The sequence below is a fragment of the Festucalex cinctus genome, chromosome 1 (assembly GCF_051991245.1).
Source record: "Festucalex cinctus isolate MCC-2025b chromosome 1, RoL_Fcin_1.0, whole genome shotgun sequence".
Lineage (NCBI taxonomy): Eukaryota > Metazoa > Chordata > Actinopteri > Syngnathiformes > Syngnathidae > Festucalex > Festucalex cinctus.
Window position 1 is genome coordinate 46,787,972 of NC_135411.1, and position 19,134 is coordinate 46,807,105.

At 37.2% G+C, this 19,134-nt stretch overlaps 3 protein-coding genes across 6 annotated transcripts in view; 1 reads left to right on the forward strand and 2 right to left on the reverse strand.

The window, feature by feature from the left end:
• Positions 1-5,130, reverse strand: part of pkn2a (protein kinase N2a) — a 53,633-nt gene extending 48,503 nt beyond the window's left edge. The window contains exons 1-2 of one of the 3 annotated variants that reach the window (XM_077538121.1): positions 4,934-5,130; positions 4,781-4,826 (exon numbers count right to left, since the gene is read on the reverse strand). In XM_077538121.1, coding sequence (XP_077394247.1) covers positions 4,781-4,801 — 21 coding nt within the window. In that variant the 5' untranslated portion in view covers positions 4,802-4,826; positions 4,934-5,130. Of the gene's footprint in view, positions 1-4,780 lie in introns of all 3 variants that reach the window. The other 2 variants (XM_077538129.1, XM_077538154.1) reach the window with 2 other exon arrangements.
• Positions 5,131-13,930: 8,800 nt separating this feature from the next.
• The window catches only part of hs2st1a (heparan sulfate 2-O-sulfotransferase 1a), a 61,007-nt gene continuing 55,803 nt past the window's right edge, over positions 13,931-19,134 (reverse strand). The window contains exon 7 of the mRNA XM_077538278.1: positions 13,931-15,680. Within this exon, the coding sequence (XP_077394404.1) occupies positions 15,457-15,680 (224 nt within the window). The 3' untranslated portion in view covers positions 13,931-15,456. The remainder of the gene's footprint in view (positions 15,681-19,134) is intronic.
• On the forward strand, positions 14,284-18,126 carry LOC144031296 (uncharacterized). Of its 2 annotated transcripts, XM_077538291.1 has the most exons (5): positions 14,284-16,886; positions 17,026-17,072; positions 17,166-17,207; positions 17,283-17,316; positions 17,404-18,126. In XM_077538291.1, exons 1-5 carry the CDS (start codon positions 16,760-16,762, stop codon positions 17,697-17,699), a joined length of 546 nt encoding a protein of 181 aa, XP_077394417.1. In that variant the 5' UTR covers positions 14,284-16,759; the 3' UTR covers positions 17,700-18,126. The 2 variants fall into 2 exon arrangements, with proteins under 2 accessions (XP_077394417.1, XP_077394425.1); XM_077538299.1 differs by lacking the exon at positions 17,283-17,316 and having other exon boundaries at positions 14,576-16,886.

Sequence of the window (19,134 nt, forward strand, 5' to 3'; positions counted from 1 at the left end):
TACTGCCTATGGGTTTAACGCTCGGACGGTAGAGTAGCAATAAGGCTAACCCAACACACTCCTCACATAAGTATAAACACTTTAGAGTCATATGGCATGGTAGACGTTTTTATACAATAGTACAAATCATGTCGTAATATGATGTCACAGCACTACAGAAGCACAGGCAAGGGCACGGACACCAGCCAATCATCCCTCTCACGCACGACAGAGTGGGGAGAGACGACTCATCTCCGATCATGATCTTCATTTTTTTGAAGTTAGAAATGAGAATAGAGAGGAAAAATGTGCAAAATAACATTCATATAGTAATAATAAATGACAAATAAATTTGATTAATTTCCCCAAGACCGTGAAGAGAACCATTAAGGCTGGAGCTGATCAATACACCCGTTTTTAAAAATTCAGCCCCAGGGCAAGTTTAATAGCGTGGTTCGGTACCCATCCCGAGGATACATTGTGAGGAAGAACAAGTCAAGCCAATGAAGCACATTAACAAATGTTTGTGCTATGAATGACAGTAATACACTGCCAACACGGTCAGAAGGCCAATTTCAAAATAAACCTGACCTGACCAAATACTTTGGACATCAATGCCTTGCTACACTTTTATTTTGAAGTTCCTCCTGCCACCGTGTTGGGGTCGTAACAACTGACTTGAGTCTTCACTGATGCCAACAACACAACGTGGTCCTGAAATCAAGTTCAATTGATAATTAAGGACGCTTAGAAAAACTACTTAACAACACTGAAATTGTATTATACGGTGCCTTTTGCCAATGTTTAGTGGTGGCTCCAGTAATATCAGCATTAGCAGCTAGAGAAGCAAGTGCCCTTATTGGTTTTGCTGCTCAGAGCCTGACACATTTGTTGTTCCTACTGATCACTTCTTAACAAACCAGGCTTACTCAAATAATGTACTGTATAAACCAGAAAAATCGCTACTAGGGGTGTTAAAAAAAATCGATTCGGCAATATATCGCGATACTACAGCACGCAATTCTCGAATCGATTCAATAGGCAGCCGAATCGATTTTGTAACATCCATTTTTGATGGAAAAATATTCAACAAAACGTCTAAATTTCACACCTTAAGCATAGAAGAATGTTATATTAATAGAACATTAAGCCTTAATATTTTATTTCAATGCTCTTCTAACATGAAAAAGGTTACAACCTGTTTGTTAAATACAGTGGCTCACAGTTATAACACTGAAGTGTGAGATCAATAAATAATACATTTTCATACAAATCTTACAGTGTACATGTACAAGTCTACTGAATGGTATTTTCTAAATTGAGTAAAAAAAAATCGTAACAAACGACTTGTAAATTCATATCGGGATTAATCGGTATCGAATCGAATCGTGACCTATGAATCGTGATACGGATCGAATCGTCAGGTATTAGGCAATTCACACCCCTAATCGCTACTGTGAGGTTCTGATGTTATGTGCTGAATGGTTGGATCCCAAGGCGCAGACACAAATAAGGTTTTAAGCAGGGATGCACGATAATATCGGTGGCCGATAATTTCAATTATCGGCCAATTTGACGTCAAACAGATGAACCAGATAATAGAGAAATCTTCTGATAATTATCGGCAATTTGATTTCATACAGATAAAGCAGATAATAAAGAAATCCAGCAATAATTATAGACATGCCACGTTGGTCCATATCAATAAAATTCAGCTTCATGGTGCTTTACATACATTGAAACAATGTTTCAATGTATTTGTTAGACTTTTAGTAGGACTCAAAAGTATATTTGTATTCAAGTTAATTTTGCAAACAATTATCGGCTTACTTATCGGTTATCGACATCGGCACCTCAAAATTATTGGTTTATCGTATCGGTTGAAAATAGCATTATCGTGCATCCCTAGTTTTAACTATTTATTCACATAACTTGACTAAACGAAAAACAAAGAGACTGCATGCCAAGCACATCAATGAACAGAGTTAACAATCCGGCAACACACAAATTTCTGAAACAGCTTAAGGCACACCAGCCATATCAATACTCGGGCTGGGTATTGCCGCCAACCTCACGATACGATACGTATCACGATACAGGGGTCACAATACGATACGTATCACGATACATATGTATCCCAATACTTGATCTTCAAGGCGATACGTATCCCGATATATTACATTAATTTTCTTGCATTTTATAATTACAGTCATATGTATACCTAAAGGAGATGTTTGTTATGCTGACTGATAAAAATATTTTTGTTAGCAGCTCTTCTGGTTTACCACCAAGCAGCATGCCTGGTTTAAATGTGCACGCACTGCAGAGCAAGGAGCAACTTTCACAGACACACCGGGAAAATGTATTAATATGCATGATCCGATATGAGCAAAAATATTAAAGTATTAAAATTACAGCTCTAAAATGTGCTTATTTGAAATATTTGGGGAAATAAAAACAGCTTTTTTTTTCATGTAACACATTCTATTTCGTTTTTAAACAAAATGTACAAAAATTGGTACATTAAGACACGTGCCATGTTAAGTTTCTAAGTAAATAAATGTTGACATTCTTCCTTGCTTTCATTTTTCTTAGCAAGACACAGTGTCCAATCACTGGTGAGATATTTTGCATTAATTTAAGGCAATTAACTTCAAAGACGCTGCTGGTTTTTATTTTTTAGGTACAATGCAAGCTGCAAAGGCAAACGTTAATGCCTATTTAAAGTTAACAAGCAATATCGATTCTGACGCCTGCGTATCGATACGTGTATTGTAATGAGGCCCGCAACGATATATTGCCGTATCGATTTTTTTAAGCACACCCCTAATCAATACCTCGTGAGAGTGTTTTCCAAAGCTAGAAAAGAAATCACTTTACTGCCAAAACACTGAAAAGAACTGAATGAATTAATTGACACCGTATGTAGAAAAATAATTTTAAGAACTCTGTGTGCTTCAAAGACAAGTAAGCAACATCATTTCACAATCGCAACACTACAGTGACATGTACACATTATTTATTGACTGTGTATTTCAAAGATATTTCAAACTTAAAATTGATAATACAATAATATACAATACAAACATGACTAAACAATATTGCGTATACTGTAGGTTGCCTGCAATGCAATGATGTAAGTGCCAGCAAGTGTCATTGAGCAACAGACTGACAGTAAACAACAGTGCCAAGACAGTATCAATACAGTTTGCCAAATATGCCAACACGCTCCATGAAACCTCATTTATCCATCACTAGCTACTGCCCTACAGCACATATCTGTAAAGATTTGCTTACAGGCTAAACATTTAAGTGAAATTTGTGGCAAGACTGATAGCAAAAACATGCAGTTAGATAATAAAATGTCAGTTGTTACTTTAATTGGTGTTCAAATTTGAATGGATAAGTGGTTTGGAAAATGGATGGATGGGTAAAAGAATAGCTTGTGTTATAAACTCAACTCAACTTTATTTATATAGTGCTTTCAAACAGCTGTCACAAAGCGCTTTACATAAACAGAAAAAACAAACATAACATAACATAAAACATTAACACCAATACAATACAATCACAACAAATCAACATTCTTCCATCCCTAGATGCGCTTTGATGTTTGAAGCAGTTTTTAGATGATTTTAGATTTATCAAAACTGGCATTGTATATAGCGTGATTGTCAGTAAAATAGTTTTACTTTATAGACCGAGTATCTGTTTATTTTTACTTAAATTAATTCCAAATCTGAGGGAGGTAAACACCCAGGATATATTACAGTCACAATCGCAGACCCATCATCACCACCTGTTGGCCCAGTTTCTGCCTACAGTAGCCATGGAAACTAAGTACTATTAGTCACACCAATACTAATAAACAATTTCGAGGTCTCATAACACCTGAAGTGTCCTCAAAATTCAATACATCCTGCTTTATTAGTATGTGACAGCTGCAGTTTATTATTCTGAGAAAGTCACATTGAGTGTGACGTCACTCAAGTGAAACCACATTCAGTCGTGACTAAGGCCCCTTTTGTATTACAAAATAATACACAAGCGCACAATATTGCAAGTTATACTAAATACAGCAAATATAGATGGTAAAACACGTCTTTAAGATAGCCATATCCTGTAAAATAACGTTTTAACACAACTGGAAGTAACCAGTGACCCCTTTACAAATGACATATCCATGTCTTGTATACAATTTGAATGGTAAAGATAAGACAAGTTCACGACCTTTTCATTAATGTAAATACAGCATAGTAAATAATATAAAGACAGGAAAAACTACCAATGTTAGCAATATTGCTATAAGTTAATGTTTAACCACCGTTGGAGGGAACAAGTGACCCATATACAAGTGACATGTCCATGTGTTGTGTACAATTTGCGTGGCATAGAGAAGTGAAGTTGATCACATTGCCAATAATGCTAAATATAGCAAATAAAAGACGGGAAAACATAAAGGTTAGCAAGATCCCTGCAAGTTATCGTTTATCCACCACACGAGTGGAACTATAGTGACCCTTACAGTTAATATCGTGGCCATGAGATGAATATGACGGCAATGGTTTGGAACATTTTATTGATAAGTAGTAAAGTTTGGATAATTGTTTCCCAGGCCTCAAATCCTAGGATCATTCCCACTATCAAAGTCAAACAAACTTTGTTGAGCGCACCTCATACTCATACTTCTTGGCTTCGTCGACAAAGCCCCAATGAAGTCAAACTTTGCCCCCTGGCTTTCTGTCCCAATCCCTGTGTAACTTATTTCACTTTTTCGTCAACAGTTGTCAACTTTTCCTACCTGCACGGAGTCGGCGGCCATCTTGCTTGTCGCCTTTGAATCAAATCCTACGGGGAGAGAGGAGGGGAGTTGGAACTCCGAAAACAAGTTTTTTCTTTGAACGTTTCCCAGCACAAACGTCGACTTTCGGTCATCTCGGATAATATAAACTTCCCATGGTTGCCTTGTTCCGCGCCTGCCCGCGCCGCCGTGCTCGCTAGTTCCCCCACCAAAAAAAAAAGAAAAGAAAAAAAAGTGAAGACTAAACTAAGGCTGTCCCAGTGCAGTTGGAGAAAGAGGCGGTGGTTAAGGGTGGAAGCGTCCGCCCAGAGAAGCCGATCCACCGCCAACAAGTATCGACCACCTCCAAGCAACTCCATCTTCCCCAAACAAGTCAAGAATTATACACTTTAGTCCCGTGTTAATCACGTACACTCACTTGACACTTAACGCCAATTTTGGAGGAAAACCCGCGTTGGAATAAAAGCTGTTTTGTTTTTACAGAATAAAACTGTGATTTCCAACCAGTCATATTGGTGCACATATTCAAAATCACTTAATTGCTTCCAAAATTATTATTTATTACAGTGGGTGTATGTTTGTTCATCTATCTATGCCAATTACAAGCTGAACAATTAAATCCTCATCCACTAGATGGCAGATGACAGTACAATGACCCCACCCCTCCAATAATAATAATAATAATAATAATAATAATAATAATAATAATAATAATAATGATAATGATGATGATAATAATAATAATAATAATAATAATAGTTCATATAGTTGTAAAGTAATTAACAAATTACCATATACTTTTTAAATTGTTACAGTATAGTTACTGCATTGTAAAAGAAAACAAAAGAGTTGTTTAAAAATGCATTTTTTTCTCATCAATTATACTTATACGCATAGTGCTCATACAGAGAAGTTTAAAACAAACAAAACATTCTCTTTCTCTATTTATGTCTTATCTACAGTATGTCTCATTGCCATCCACAGACAGGAGAAAGTAATTAGGCTTTTTTTTTTTTTTTACAAAGTAAGGAAGAAAAAGTATATATATCAAGTACATATTTTCAAACATTGTGAATAAAAGTAACAAGTTGTCATAAAAATCAATATCCTCCAAGTACAGTATATAGCTTACTGTATACCTGAAAAATCTATTCATGTAGCGTACAGTGACAAAGTCATAAATTCTTAGCCTTTTCCTAGCACTTTTAACTGGGGTGATTTATTACTCTACTGTAGTCTGTGTTCTGCGTCCTTGTATCTGTCACTAAAATTATGCATTTGCATTGGATCTCCCTTTGTTGTAAAAGCATTCTTTTCTGCCTTTTAGAGTTGCAAAGTAATTCCAGAAGTGAAAGATGAAAAATTAATTTGAAAGCTATGCAGTCAATTTGTAGTTATTTATTCTCCACCACTTCTCTATAGGCTCCATACTATACAGCACAACAGCCCTTTTTTTTTTCCCACGGTGCTGAAGCTATCTATTTGGTATAATCATGAGTTACTAACATAATAATATATTCATCTTCATAATTGTGAATGCCAAACTTACTAGAAGCTAAATTGTGCTAGATAACTGCAAGAAAGCACCACTTTACAGACAATGTCACATGGTTGAACCAAGGCGCATATTTGGAGAAAAACACCGTACCTGTACAACACATTACCAAACGCAAGTATATATTCTGAATTAATGAGGATCCCGTCTCAATTTAACTGACCTTCAGTAAATTCTTTCAACAAGAAGGCATGATATAAAAAATGGCAACAATTTTGACAGTATCATAAAATAGATTTTAAGTCATGTGGTACCAATAAAAAGTAAAGAAATATATTATTTAATTATATAATTCAACATATTATTTATTATATAATATGATATATATATATATATACATATATATATATATATATATATATATATATATATATATATATATATATATATATATATATATATACACATATATACACATTATCATTCTCATCAAGTTATTTAGAAAGATAGGCTTAATATCAGCCATTAAATTAGTAAATATAAATCAATATCATCCAGGTATGTATATATATTGAAATTATTTCACATCATGTAGCTATTTAGTGAATACTAAACATGAGTAAATAAAAATCTAAATCCCTAAAATGATTGGTGTACTACAATTATTATTATTATTATTATTATTATTATTATTATTATTATTATTATTATTATTATTATTATTATTATTATTATCCATCCATCCATCCATTTTCTTAATGGGCATGATCGTGATCATAATGAAGGTTCATGGTGCATCCTGTCCAGAGAACCTGTTAACCCCCCCAAACCAGTCAACGTCAGTGGATGGTCACCATGGAGACATAAAAACAGAGCAGGCATTATCATATCCTTGGATGGATGCACAGGGTAAATACATCTACCCGACAAGACCTTGGTGGTTTTTTACGAAGAAGACAATGTTCAGCTTGTGAGATCATAATGTTGTTGTTGTCCACATCATTAAATATTGGAGCGATGGCAGCAAGAGCACAAAGAGCTCCCAGTCCCAGACATGTGAGGCCTATTTCGTAGCGGGTTAGATAATGCAGAGGCAAGTTAGTCTTCTCACCGAGGTGTGACATGTCATGCTGCAGCCCCAGAGGACACGACTCAAGCTTGTGTTTTGGTTTCTTCATGCCAACTACTCCTGATCCAGCTAGCTTGGCAACTCCAAAGTAGAAGTAGAACTAATGAAAAAAATACTTGAAAAAAAGACTAGTAACTGTATTTAAAAGACCCAGAGAAAACATATCTGTTAAAGGTTTGTTTCTAGACACATTATATGAATATGAAGACACTGAAAACATAAATATGTGCTAAAACTGATAACTTTGTTGAAATGTAGAGATAGCTATAGCATTAAACTGTTTTTCACTCTTTAATTTTTCCTGATTTTTGGGGGGTCATGGATTAAAAGCCACCCAGTGATGCAGTTGGGTGTTGGTATGAGTCGCTCCTTTCCCTTAAAAATTTTGGTCATCCTGTATAAAATTACTTGGCGTATTATAATGACGTGCTAGCGAGCTTATGCCCACCGGATGTATTTTCACAATTCCACCATGTAGGGGATGTGTAGGCATAAGAAAGTTGCTATAGAGCAAGTACCAGACGGGCATTATCAATCAATGACGGACGTTGTTGACAACTGATGAATGACGGGCAATTTTGAACAATTGTGTAATTGTCAATCCGTCAATGATGGAATGCCCATTTTGCTAACGAATGACAGAACCACTGACGGACTCTCATTTCGCTGAGGAATAACCGATTGATGATTACAATGCGGTTTAGCTCGAAATATTGACGGATTGACGATGACGGAAGGGAGTCCCGACGATTGATGTACGGATGCTCAAAATTCATTTACACGTCCATCTCTTGCAAGTACCATCCATTTTTTCAGTGTGGCGTGGTTGTATATATTCAACAGACACATTCACAGCATTTAGGGTGGAGATAAAGGCTTGATTTATCACAATTTTAAAGCTAGATTTTATAGATCTCTTTTATTTTTTAACTCAAATTTTGCAGGGTTATCAACAACACTCTTCTCTGTGCTGCATCAAACTGAGAAGATATTTTTGTTTTCCCTTTAAAAGACGAGTACAAAGGTAAAGTTGAACTTTTAATTAATGCCAATTGTGCACATTATCTGGATTGATAACTTGGCAGTCAGCACAATGAAAAAAACCTTTTGTGCACAAAATATTTGACCTCATATTAAGTTGCACAGTTGCATATTGAGAAAAAGAAAACACATTTGTTTAACAGCCAGTTAGTGTTGGCTAAACGCGGACCCGTCGCCATGGGCGGGCCTTGGGGGTCCGTGCCCGCCCTGTCAGTCAGCCGTGCCCGCCCTAGCAAGATGACTCACCAAGTATTCGTCCTATCAGTCACGTAAACTTGCGTCTTCTGTTTTAAGTAAAGCATGGCGTGCCAGCCAACCACATACCTCCTTTCAAGTTTGGCTGTGATTGACAACTAAGCAAGCCAATGACAATCAGGATCAGGAGAGATGGGGTGGGGCGGGGAGGATACGCGCGCTCTACAGACGTGCCTTAGCCAAATCTACTTCCGGGTAGATAGTGCGCATTTGCCGGCTAGCGCTGGGACAAAGACTGAGCAGTGAGCAAGTCGTGCCGCTTTAATGGAAGCCACCAAACGCCAAACCTCGATCCAGGATGACACAGTTGATATCAATGGGAATCCTGAGTCCACTGGTTACGTTTACAAGTGAGTGTCAAACTTTTATTTTAATTAGTCAAGCCACACAGCACGGATGAATTGTAGCAATACACAGTATGCTGTTAACAGACCCAAGCAGTCACACATACACAACAACAACTAAGGAGCATAAAATTATTTATCACTAAAGCAGTTGCAGTACAATGTGAGTTGAATTCTTTTTTTATTGCCAAGTTTGTTCAAGTTGATGACTGTCACTAAGTTCTAATACAAAAAACAGCACTTTACACATCCTTTTGGATTGATATTCTGCTTAGTTTTTCACTGAACCCATATGTTGTTTCTGTATATCATCGACATAACTCAACCTTATTTCTAAATCACTTTAAAACAGCCATTGCTGCATACAAAGTGCTGTGCATGGAATAGAAATTAGTCTTTTAGTAGACACAAGTGAAATAAAATAACTAGTGCTGTCAAACGATTAAAATTTTTAATCTGATTAATCACACTTTTTAATTTTGATTAATCACGATTAATCAGCTAAATTATTTGCTTAATATAAAATAAATACAAAATACCGTAATATTTTGACATTAACGCATTTTATTATCTGAATGTCATTTGCAAACATTGATTAAATGCATGTACGCAATTGCATGCATGCGTGTATTGTTCAAAACGTAACAGCATCATATCAATTGGGTGCAATTAAGCAATTATTAATTAAACGGAAATTACTTTTGTTTTATCTAAAGTCCCGTTGGGGTGTTTTTTAAAGCGAAATTTACCACCGAGCATACCAACTGGAGTTACTCCGCTCATTTTGGAACAACAGGCATAGGAAATGCCGTGCATTGACCTCATCACGGACCTGCGCAGCCTTCAATGTAACCATCCGCGGTTACGTTCAAGGCTCAAGTGCGGTAAAAAAAAAAATAGTGCGATTAATATGCGTTAATACGTGATTAATGAGACATTTTTCTGTGATTAATTAATCTATTAACGCTTTAACTTTGACAGCCCTAAAAATAACACAAAATAAGATTAATTCGAGTAAATATAAGTAGATAAGTATACACGCAAATAAAATACTAAAAAAAAAAAAATTCTTTATAAGTATATAAATAAAATAACACAAAATACAGAAGGCACCATAAAAAAAAGTAAAATGATGTGAAGTCTCATGCTGAGTCAAAGATCAAAGAATAGAGATGTCTGGCAAAAATGAAAGGAAATTTTGTCCATATCGTACAGCCCTAATCCAACACGCAAATGAAGGCAACTGCTAGCCAATTCCAGATAGAAGGGGCTGGGTCACAGAGTCATTCATTCGGACATAGTTGTTTACAGAAGTGAAGAGTGGATTTGTTTCAAATGAACTTGTGAGTTGAATAAATGCAAAATGAACTACACATTTTTTTTCAGTTTGTCTTTTAGATTTCAGAACGAACTGCCGCTTTTAAGTGACAGAAAATATTTCTGAGCACTTTTGCAGTTGTCACAATGCCGCTGTTGAACCTGATGAACATTAGATTTAGGTTGATAAAGTGTGCCCCCCCAAAAAAAAAGGTAATACCCCCCCTACAATTTCTTTCTGGTCTGGCTAAACGTGAGCTGAAATTTCCATCGATTTGCAAACATTGTACAACATGGTAACAACTGAAAAATACAGCTTTCATGTTTTTTTCTGATGAGACAGAGAATTTTTGAATGCCATAAACTCGAGGTTGCACAACACATTTGCCAATTCCTATTTCAAATCAAATATGTATTACACATTTGTACATGGCTATATGCACATGTACTCCAATTAAATGTTAAATACAACAGAACTGCGCTTAACAAATGTACTGCACTGGATTACAAAAAAACTGTAAACCGATGCAGTTTCATTCCTTATGATTGGATTGTGTGAATTTTCACTGTGTTGTTTTCATTTTCATTGAAGTTATTGACAAAATTGTCAGTCAAGTTTAGTTAGCATCTCAATGAATGGCTTCTATAGTTTTTGTTCAATGTTTTTTTGAAAATTTTTCTTTGATGAAATTATCACTGCAGTGACCAGGATAAAGAATATGGATGGATGGATGGATAATCTCACTTTTGCATTAAGATTAAGCTTGAGTGAAAGCGTTAGTTGACAGATTGAAGTCCACAAACAATGAATGATTTCATGCTCTCAACAAGCCACTTTGGTCCGTGGCTGTTTGCCCACAATAAAATGGATTATTGCTTTGGATAAGAGTAATATAATGATTGGTTAGTTTAATTGAGCTGGCAGGAAAGTGCTGTTGCTCCAGCGGAGTTATGAATGTTCAGTCTTAAACTGAAAACGTGTGGTTGGTTTTCCAGCCAGGTTCAGAAAGCTTTTGGAATCCTCCCCGTGACATTGTGGCGTCCCTGGTTTTTCAGGAATTTCAACCATATGTCGCCACTCCAAATGCTGTCAAACATGTTTTGGAAAGGTGTAAATTCCCACAGTATTTTAAAGACGTTCAATACGTGTGACGACCAATGCAAAGGACGCAGGCATATAAGCTCATAATCAAAACATGTTTGAGGGTGAAATTTCATTACTTAGCGACCACATATGCGACAGCTATGTTATTGGGAAATGGAATTTCAGCCTCAAACATTCTGGATGCAAATTTACATTTCACATGCTAAAAACAACATAGCATGAAAATGGATGAAAAGCATATCCGTGATAGAAAACAGATGAGTCACCGTTGAAACGAAAACAAAACTGTTCTCAATGCAAAATACTGCTCAAAGGTGTGGATGGGACGTCTTGTATTTATGTGTCATTAGGCCATAACCGGGAAGCTCTTACTGGACTGGACAATATGATATTAAGGGGAATGAGTCCCACTATTGATGACTGGTCAGGGATTATTAGGCTATATGAGCCCAGAGGAGTAAAGGGCTTAGGCCCGTCACCGTGTAAATTTTCACTCTTTAGTCTTCTCATCTTCAAACTGTTCTAATATTTTTTGCTATCATATCATTTAAAAATAATACAAAATAATCAATGTATGCAAACTTTTCCGGTATGCAAAATCAAATAAAGACATTAGTCATATACAGTAATGCGATTAGAACTTTAATGAAAACAAATGCTAGCTCTCTGTCTCCCTCTATAGGTCACCTGTTGTAAAACATTCCAGTCTTTATCCCTCCCCGATGAAAAAGCATTTTATTCAACATCCTCCACATCCAATTTAAGGTACTAGTATGCTCTTTCTTCTACTCAATAAAGACAATTCAGCGCACTAGTAGAGTGAGTCGGGCACACTACGACTTACTATACTAGTTTACCCCCCACTACTGCATGCCACCTTTGCCCTTGTAGTAAGACCTTACACTGGATAGTAGTCACAATAAAACCTCATAAACTAGTACTGTGCTTTAAACCCCCCCGCCCAAAAAACAAACAAACAAACAACAACAAACACACACAAAACTAACTAAACTAACTAAAATTAACTACAATGAACAAAAATATACATTCTTTTCCATTCTTTCGAGGTTCATTCTTTTCTGTACGTCCGTACAGAAGAAGAAAAGACAAACAGTTGTTTGAGAATTGCAGTTTACTTTACTTTATTACATAATACTTAATCTTTTTTTGTTTCATCTTGCACTTGACAAACACTCCCTACTGTAAATTTAAAAACAACAACAACCTAAAACTAATACTAAAACTAATTTAAACTAAATTAAAAGGAAGCATTAAAAGCTCCTGATAAAAACTCTCTCTCAAAACTAATTAAAACTAGTGTTGTTCTGATACCGTTTTTTAGCCCCGATACCCAGCTTTGTAGTATCGGTCGATACGATACCGTACCGATACCTAAGGATTTTTTTTCCCTCAACATGAAAAATCCGTGGTGCCATTGGTTCAGAGCATTCAAGAGGCAATAGGATATCTTAGATCGGCATGCAGTGGCATGTCACATATCAGTGAAGGTCGTGCACGAGCAAGACACAAGTTGCTGCATCCAAAGTCCTATATTAACGTTGGAATTAATGGTATCGGCATGTTACTTGTGAGTAGTCACCGATACCGATACCACTGTTTTAATTAGGGGTGTGCCAAAAAAATCGATTCATAAAAGAATCGAGATTCTCATTTATTAATTAAATCGATATTAATATCCAAAAATCGATTTTATTTAAATTAGAAATTAAGAAGAAGGGGAAAAGGCAGTTGTTGCCCACATGCTGTTTTTGTGGAAAAAGACACTTACAATACAAAATTAATAAATGTTTAAAAAAAAAAAAGACACTTTAATGTCTCTATTTGTCATGTTGTCACATGTCAATGTTGTGCATATCTGTAAATTGAAGCAGAAATCATTTGTCAATCAAATAATTTTGAATCGAGAATCGAAAATCTATTCTGAATCGAATCGTAGACCCAAAAATCGTAATCGAATCGAATCGTGAGACAGTCAATGATTCCCAGCCCTAGTTTTAATGCAGTATCGGCGCCTCTGCCGATACCAGTACCGGTGTCGGAACAACACTAATTAAAACTAACTGAAATTGCATAACAAAAGTCAAATCTAAATAAAAACTAACTACAAAAATCCCAAACTGCCAACTAGTGCAGTTTCACCTCTCTAGTCATTTGTAGGTTATCCTACTGCTATACAAAAGATGTTCTGATGTTCTTCTAGTCTGTAGAAATGTTATACCGTAGTAGAAAAAACCCCAGTACTACTAGTAAAACGCAGTTCTACCATTGTGCCCATGTCATTCTACTAATGCACTGAACCATCTTGCTAGTGAGAGCAAAGAGCGTACTAGTACACAAAGGATGTCACATAATTGCATAACATTCCAGTGCTAGAGAACATTCAAAAAACATTTCATACTGACCCCCCCCCCCCCCCCCCCCCCCCAAAAAAAAGCTGGGAAAAATACAGCCATGTTTTTTTTGTTTTTTTTTTATTTTCTATCAGACACAGCTGCAGCACTGTTTTGGGCACGAGGAAGGCACACACACAAATGAACACCCATTTGTATTCAAATTACTCAATGAAATGTGACTGCAACTAGTAAGGGAGTGTCATGGATTCTTGCTGCAGACTTCAGATATTTCCATTAATAATTTTCCAAAAGGTGGCAGTTAGTCCTCAGGCCATTGGCATTTTAGCATAACAAACAAACAAACAAACAAAATCAATTATATACATATGGGCAATTTACTGAGTAATTACAAACACACATAGTTTTTTAAATTAAATATATATAAACCAAGCTAATTTCATACAGGAAGGGACCAATCTCACCTAATGTACTGAAAATGTATATTTACAGCAAGCAGCATCTTCATTGTGTTCCTTCATACACACTGTAATAAAAGCATATGTAAAGAAGCGGCAAGGCTATAAAGCTGCACACTTATCAGAGTGAACAAAAACACAGAGTATAAAACATACACGCATTTTTTATTTAAGTTCGTAAAAACCTCAAATGTCTTCAAGTCCAAACACTACAACTTGGTCATTTTTCACTGTAAGTCTGCGCAAGGCAGGCCAGACGTCGCGCCGCCATGTTCACATCCAAAAGATAATAAATACAGTGAAGCCCCGCCTATTTGTGGCTTGCGTTTCACAAATTCACATTTTTTTTTCCCTCCTGTGGAACCTATTCTCAGTAATTCATTTTTGTGCAACAAAATTCCCCCCAAAGCACTGGCTAATTGTAAAGTAGTACAGTGTTACCTTGACTTAGGAGTGCTTCAATGTAGGAGTTTTTTTTAGTTACAAGTTGTCAGTCGTATATGATATATGACTAAATAGAATCACAATGTGTTGGTCATGGAACAAATTAAACTTATATGATGTGATGATAATTTGTGGTTTAGCATTCTCAAATTCACAAATTTTTTGGGGGGGCGGAGCTTAAACCTGTGCTCCGTTATTCATTGAAAAACTGAGAGCAGAGCACAACTAATCTGTTTTTGCGCTTAGGCCAAAGCAATGTAAGTATTGCTTTTCCGCCATCTTGGTGTTGAGGAATTGAGGCGCAGAAAAGAGTGAGGATTCACTGTACTGTTTTTTTGTTTTTTGTTTTTATTTTAAATGTGCGATTGCGGTGTACGAATGATGAACGGGGGGACTCTGTAGCTCAAAAGCTAAACACATCCAAACAGCACATAGCGAATGTAGATGTTTTGTCTTGGTCGGAGTAAATTGGGACTGGGCTTCGGCATCCCCTCTGTGGATTTCTGACATGGACGTGACAGGAAGCCGCTGACCTGCAGGAATGGCGACGGAACACGAGCTTTGCCTCCCCATACGTGAGTAAACACCAACTGTTTACAGTCTGATGGCATATGCCGTCATACGTTCACAACAACCAAGCTCGGTCAAGTAGTTGAACTCCCACCACATTTCCACCAGTGGACACCAAACATTTCTGAGGAAATATCCCGCCCTCGTCAGTTTTTGGGGTAGATCTTCTCATAGAAGAAGTTTTGCGCCAACATGTAGAGTTCGCCATCCTTTTCCCGCACCGCGTGGGCCCTGACAAACTGGAATTGCTCCAGGGCAAACTCATAGAACTCGTTCTCCATCTTCCAGATGGCCGACTGCTGCAGTTTGGCCGTGGACTCCCTGGTGGGCGGCTTCTTCTCGCTGGTCTTCCTCAAGTGGGATTTTTTCCCTGTGATCACAAGAAAGACGGGGAATCAAGACTAACTGTGAGAGTTAATGGAGAGATAAAACAGGACACAGTATTATTTTAATTGACTAATGCTAGAGTAAGGACCTGATGCGTTTAACGGAATTAAATTTGTATTCATCGTGTTAATGAGAAGCGCTACAAGGAGCTCCAGACAACACTATGCCTCAATCATATTAGAGTTTTTATTTGCCCAAAGCCAATAGGAACAATATGTAGAATGCACTTATTTTGTATTGCTATGCCCCTTTGTTAATAGTTAAGAAAATTACTTCACAGACACCCCCAGGAGATCACTATTAAGGCTGACTACTAATTAGTCCTCCTTTTCATTGCAAAATCGTCCTGGGTGGAGGTTCACAAGCTGCTGCTCTTCTCTCAGATACTCTGTGCTCCAAAATTAAATAAATACATACATACATACATGCAGTAATCCCCCGCTGTTTGTGGGGGATATAGACGGAGCCCTGCTGCTAATAGTGGAAAGCTCTGTCCAACTGAATATGCTGCTTAAAATAACATCAAATTACCGGTAGTAAGTAACTGTGATCAGAAAAAAAAAATAAAACTCATCTTAACTCTTTGACCGCCATAAACGTTTAAAAACGTTCAGTATAATCCTAGGATTGGCCGCCATAGACGTTAATTGACGTCTACTATGTTTTTTTATGGAAACGGGTGGAGGAAAGCCTTGGGCAGCTGTGCTCCAAGTATCAAGCCGATCGGGTTACTATAATGAGTATTCCTGGCCACTAGATGGCTGTGATGAGTCTTTTGGACAAGATCGGGTAGGAGACAACAGTAGAAGAAGAGAGGCTGAGCTAGAGTGTTGAGGGGGAGAGAATGGCTAACTTGGCTAAGGGAGTCAAAAAGGCTACAGATGGCAATCAGCTCACGCTTGATCCTTATTTTCAAAGCTCAAAAGCATCGACCAGTGCTCAAGAGCACAGTGATGACGGGGTTAAGTCATAGTTGAAGCGGTGACGCGGCCGTTTCGACCACGTCCTAAGGCCCCACCGGCTAGCGATGCTAATAACGTCCTAAGGCCCCACCGGCTAGCGATGCTAACACCGGAGAAAAGTGGTGCACAACCGAGCACGTCTGCACAGATGACGTTTCATCGGACGATGACGACTACTATGGGTCCGATGCAAGACAGTCTTGGACAGTCTTCCAAAGAACGTGAAGGTAAGCGCTAACATGCTAAGAGATTGCTAGTAAGATTACTTTTCTAACTTTTCGGGCGATCTGCTAGCAGCGTGTGTAAATGTGCTGATATACACTAAAACATCTATTACCTATACAAACGTGAATGTATATTTTATAGATCGTGCTCACAGCAACGTCCGACCGCTGGTTCTACGACAAAGAAAGGTAAAAACAAAACAAACAAAAAAACGTTTTCAATACACCGCAACAATAAAACGAAAGTCTTTCGATAGTATTGTAATTGTATGTTTCTTTCAGCTCCTACCCAAAGTGACCCTTCTCACATTGAGCAGAACAAAGGTAAAAAGAAAAAAAAAAAGATTCTCCACAGCACTAATAAAATATTTGATGGTAAACGTCTTCTATAATTTACAGAATGTGCATCAACCAATACATCGAAGAAAAAAAGGTAAACATGCACACACACACACACACACACACACATTGCATCACAGTGCTCTAAAATAATATATGATATTGAAATGTATATTTGCAGATCCCAAAGATTCTGGCTGGCTTGAAGTTGATGAATTCGGCTGGCAGCCAACCATCTTCCCCTTTGCTGCAAAACCAGGACCAAGGGATGCTGCAGCAGAGCTGAATTCCCACCTGCCAGCTGACATCCTGGAGCTCTTCATCACGGATGAACTTCTCCAGCACATCGTTCATCATACCAACCTCTACGCAAATCAGTCCATACAGAAGCAGACTGACAAAAACTGTTGCGCACGTGTAAATAGTTTGCAAAGAGTTTTCCAAATTGTTTGTTCGGATTGCTACTGTTGCATGTAAATAAATGTTATTTTGCAATCAAAAAACAGTTTTTATTGTTGGGGTAGTGTTTTATAGAAGTTTAGGTGTTTGTAGAATCACTCATGCAAAAAAAAAAAGTGCCAAATTCCCTAGAGTGCATGAAATAACATCGTTTCACAAAAAGCTTGATTTCTCCGTATTTTGGAAGAAAATAGAGGATTTGGGTGAAACGAAGCTGTTTTCTATTGTTGATTACTGAAGATCCGAATAAGGTAGAAACAAACTTTTTTTTTAGATGAAAGATGAGACTTCAATCTTTCATTTGGTAGTATCCGCGTTTCCATAGTCCTAACACAACATTTTCTGTGGAGCTTGAAACATCGGTAAAATTCTGTAAATCAGCTGGCAGTATGGGGTTACCTTTTCCGAAAATGGCTGGCAGTCAAAGAGTTAAGTTAGCCTTAATAAAAAAAATAAAAAAATTCCATATCTTCCACTTGTGCAAGTTTTTGAGTCGTTCATTGTTCGCTGTTTGCTGAGTCCCCCCCCCCCATCTCCAAAATCCCCCCACCACCCCAAAATCCGGACTGCAGTCCTCCTTTACAGGAGCATTGGGCCTGTTTTTTTTGTTGTTTTTTTTTGGAACGTTTTTATGTTTTTGTTTTTCATTGGAAAAATTGGGGCACTGCATAGCGACCCGTCAGGCTTGCCATTCTGTGTATGTTGGTCATTGTTAGGGGTTGTAACTGTTGTGAATTTTGTTGCTTTGCACTTGTGACATGTGCAATGACAATACATTTGATTCAATTTGAATTAAAAATGCAAGGTTTAAAAAAAAAAAAAAAAAGAGACCAAGCTAAATCAGTTCAATTTTTTTCCCTGCCATTAATGTGATCTTTTCAAGAAGGAAAAAAAACAAAAACCTAATTGGATAATGTGAGCTTGGGGTCAGCACAGGCATACCACCATTTGAAGTGCCTCAGATTAACTGCAAATACATTTGAGATGTTCCAGTAGGCTTTTCCTGGCATTATTATTTTTTTCTTTCAAGCGTAAGCATGAAGGTGTTCTTCTAAAACTAACTCCTATTTTAAACTTTTCTTTATTCATTCTACCTATTCTAAGGCTGAAAAATAGCCCCAAAGCATGACGCGGCCACCACCATGCTTCAATGTCGGTAAGGTGTTCTTTTGGTGATAAGCAGTGTTGTGTTGAGGAAGGGAATTGTCAACAGTTCGAAATAGCAGCCGGCCACAACCTTTAGGCTTCTGCTAGGAAGCAAAAAAAATAATAAAAAAAGTCAGGAAAAGCCAACTAACATCAGCTGAAAATTATTATGGGTTAATCAGAGGCACTGTAAATGGTGGCAGGTCTCCCATTTAACACGAGTTTGAATGTGGTTAATTAATTCTGAAAACAGCCACATTCCACTTATAAGAGGGTGTGCAAACTTGTGCAACCATGTTATGACTAG

What these genes read in the sequence shown, in the direction of transcription:
- LOC144031296 (XM_077538291.1), top strand. Translation starts at nt 16,760, where the DNA reads ATGCTAACACCGGAGAAAAGTGGTGCACAACCGAGCACGTCTGCACAG. An exon ending in GTCTTCCAAAGAACGTGAAG is followed by an intron (nt 16,887 to 17,025) that starts GTAAGCGCTAAC and finishes TATATTTTATAG; the next exon opens with ATCGTGCTCACAGCAACGTC. An exon ending in AATACATCGAAGAAAAAAAG is followed by an intron (nt 17,317 to 17,403) that starts GTAAACATGCAC and finishes GTATATTTGCAG; the next exon opens with ATCCCAAAGATTCTGGCTGG.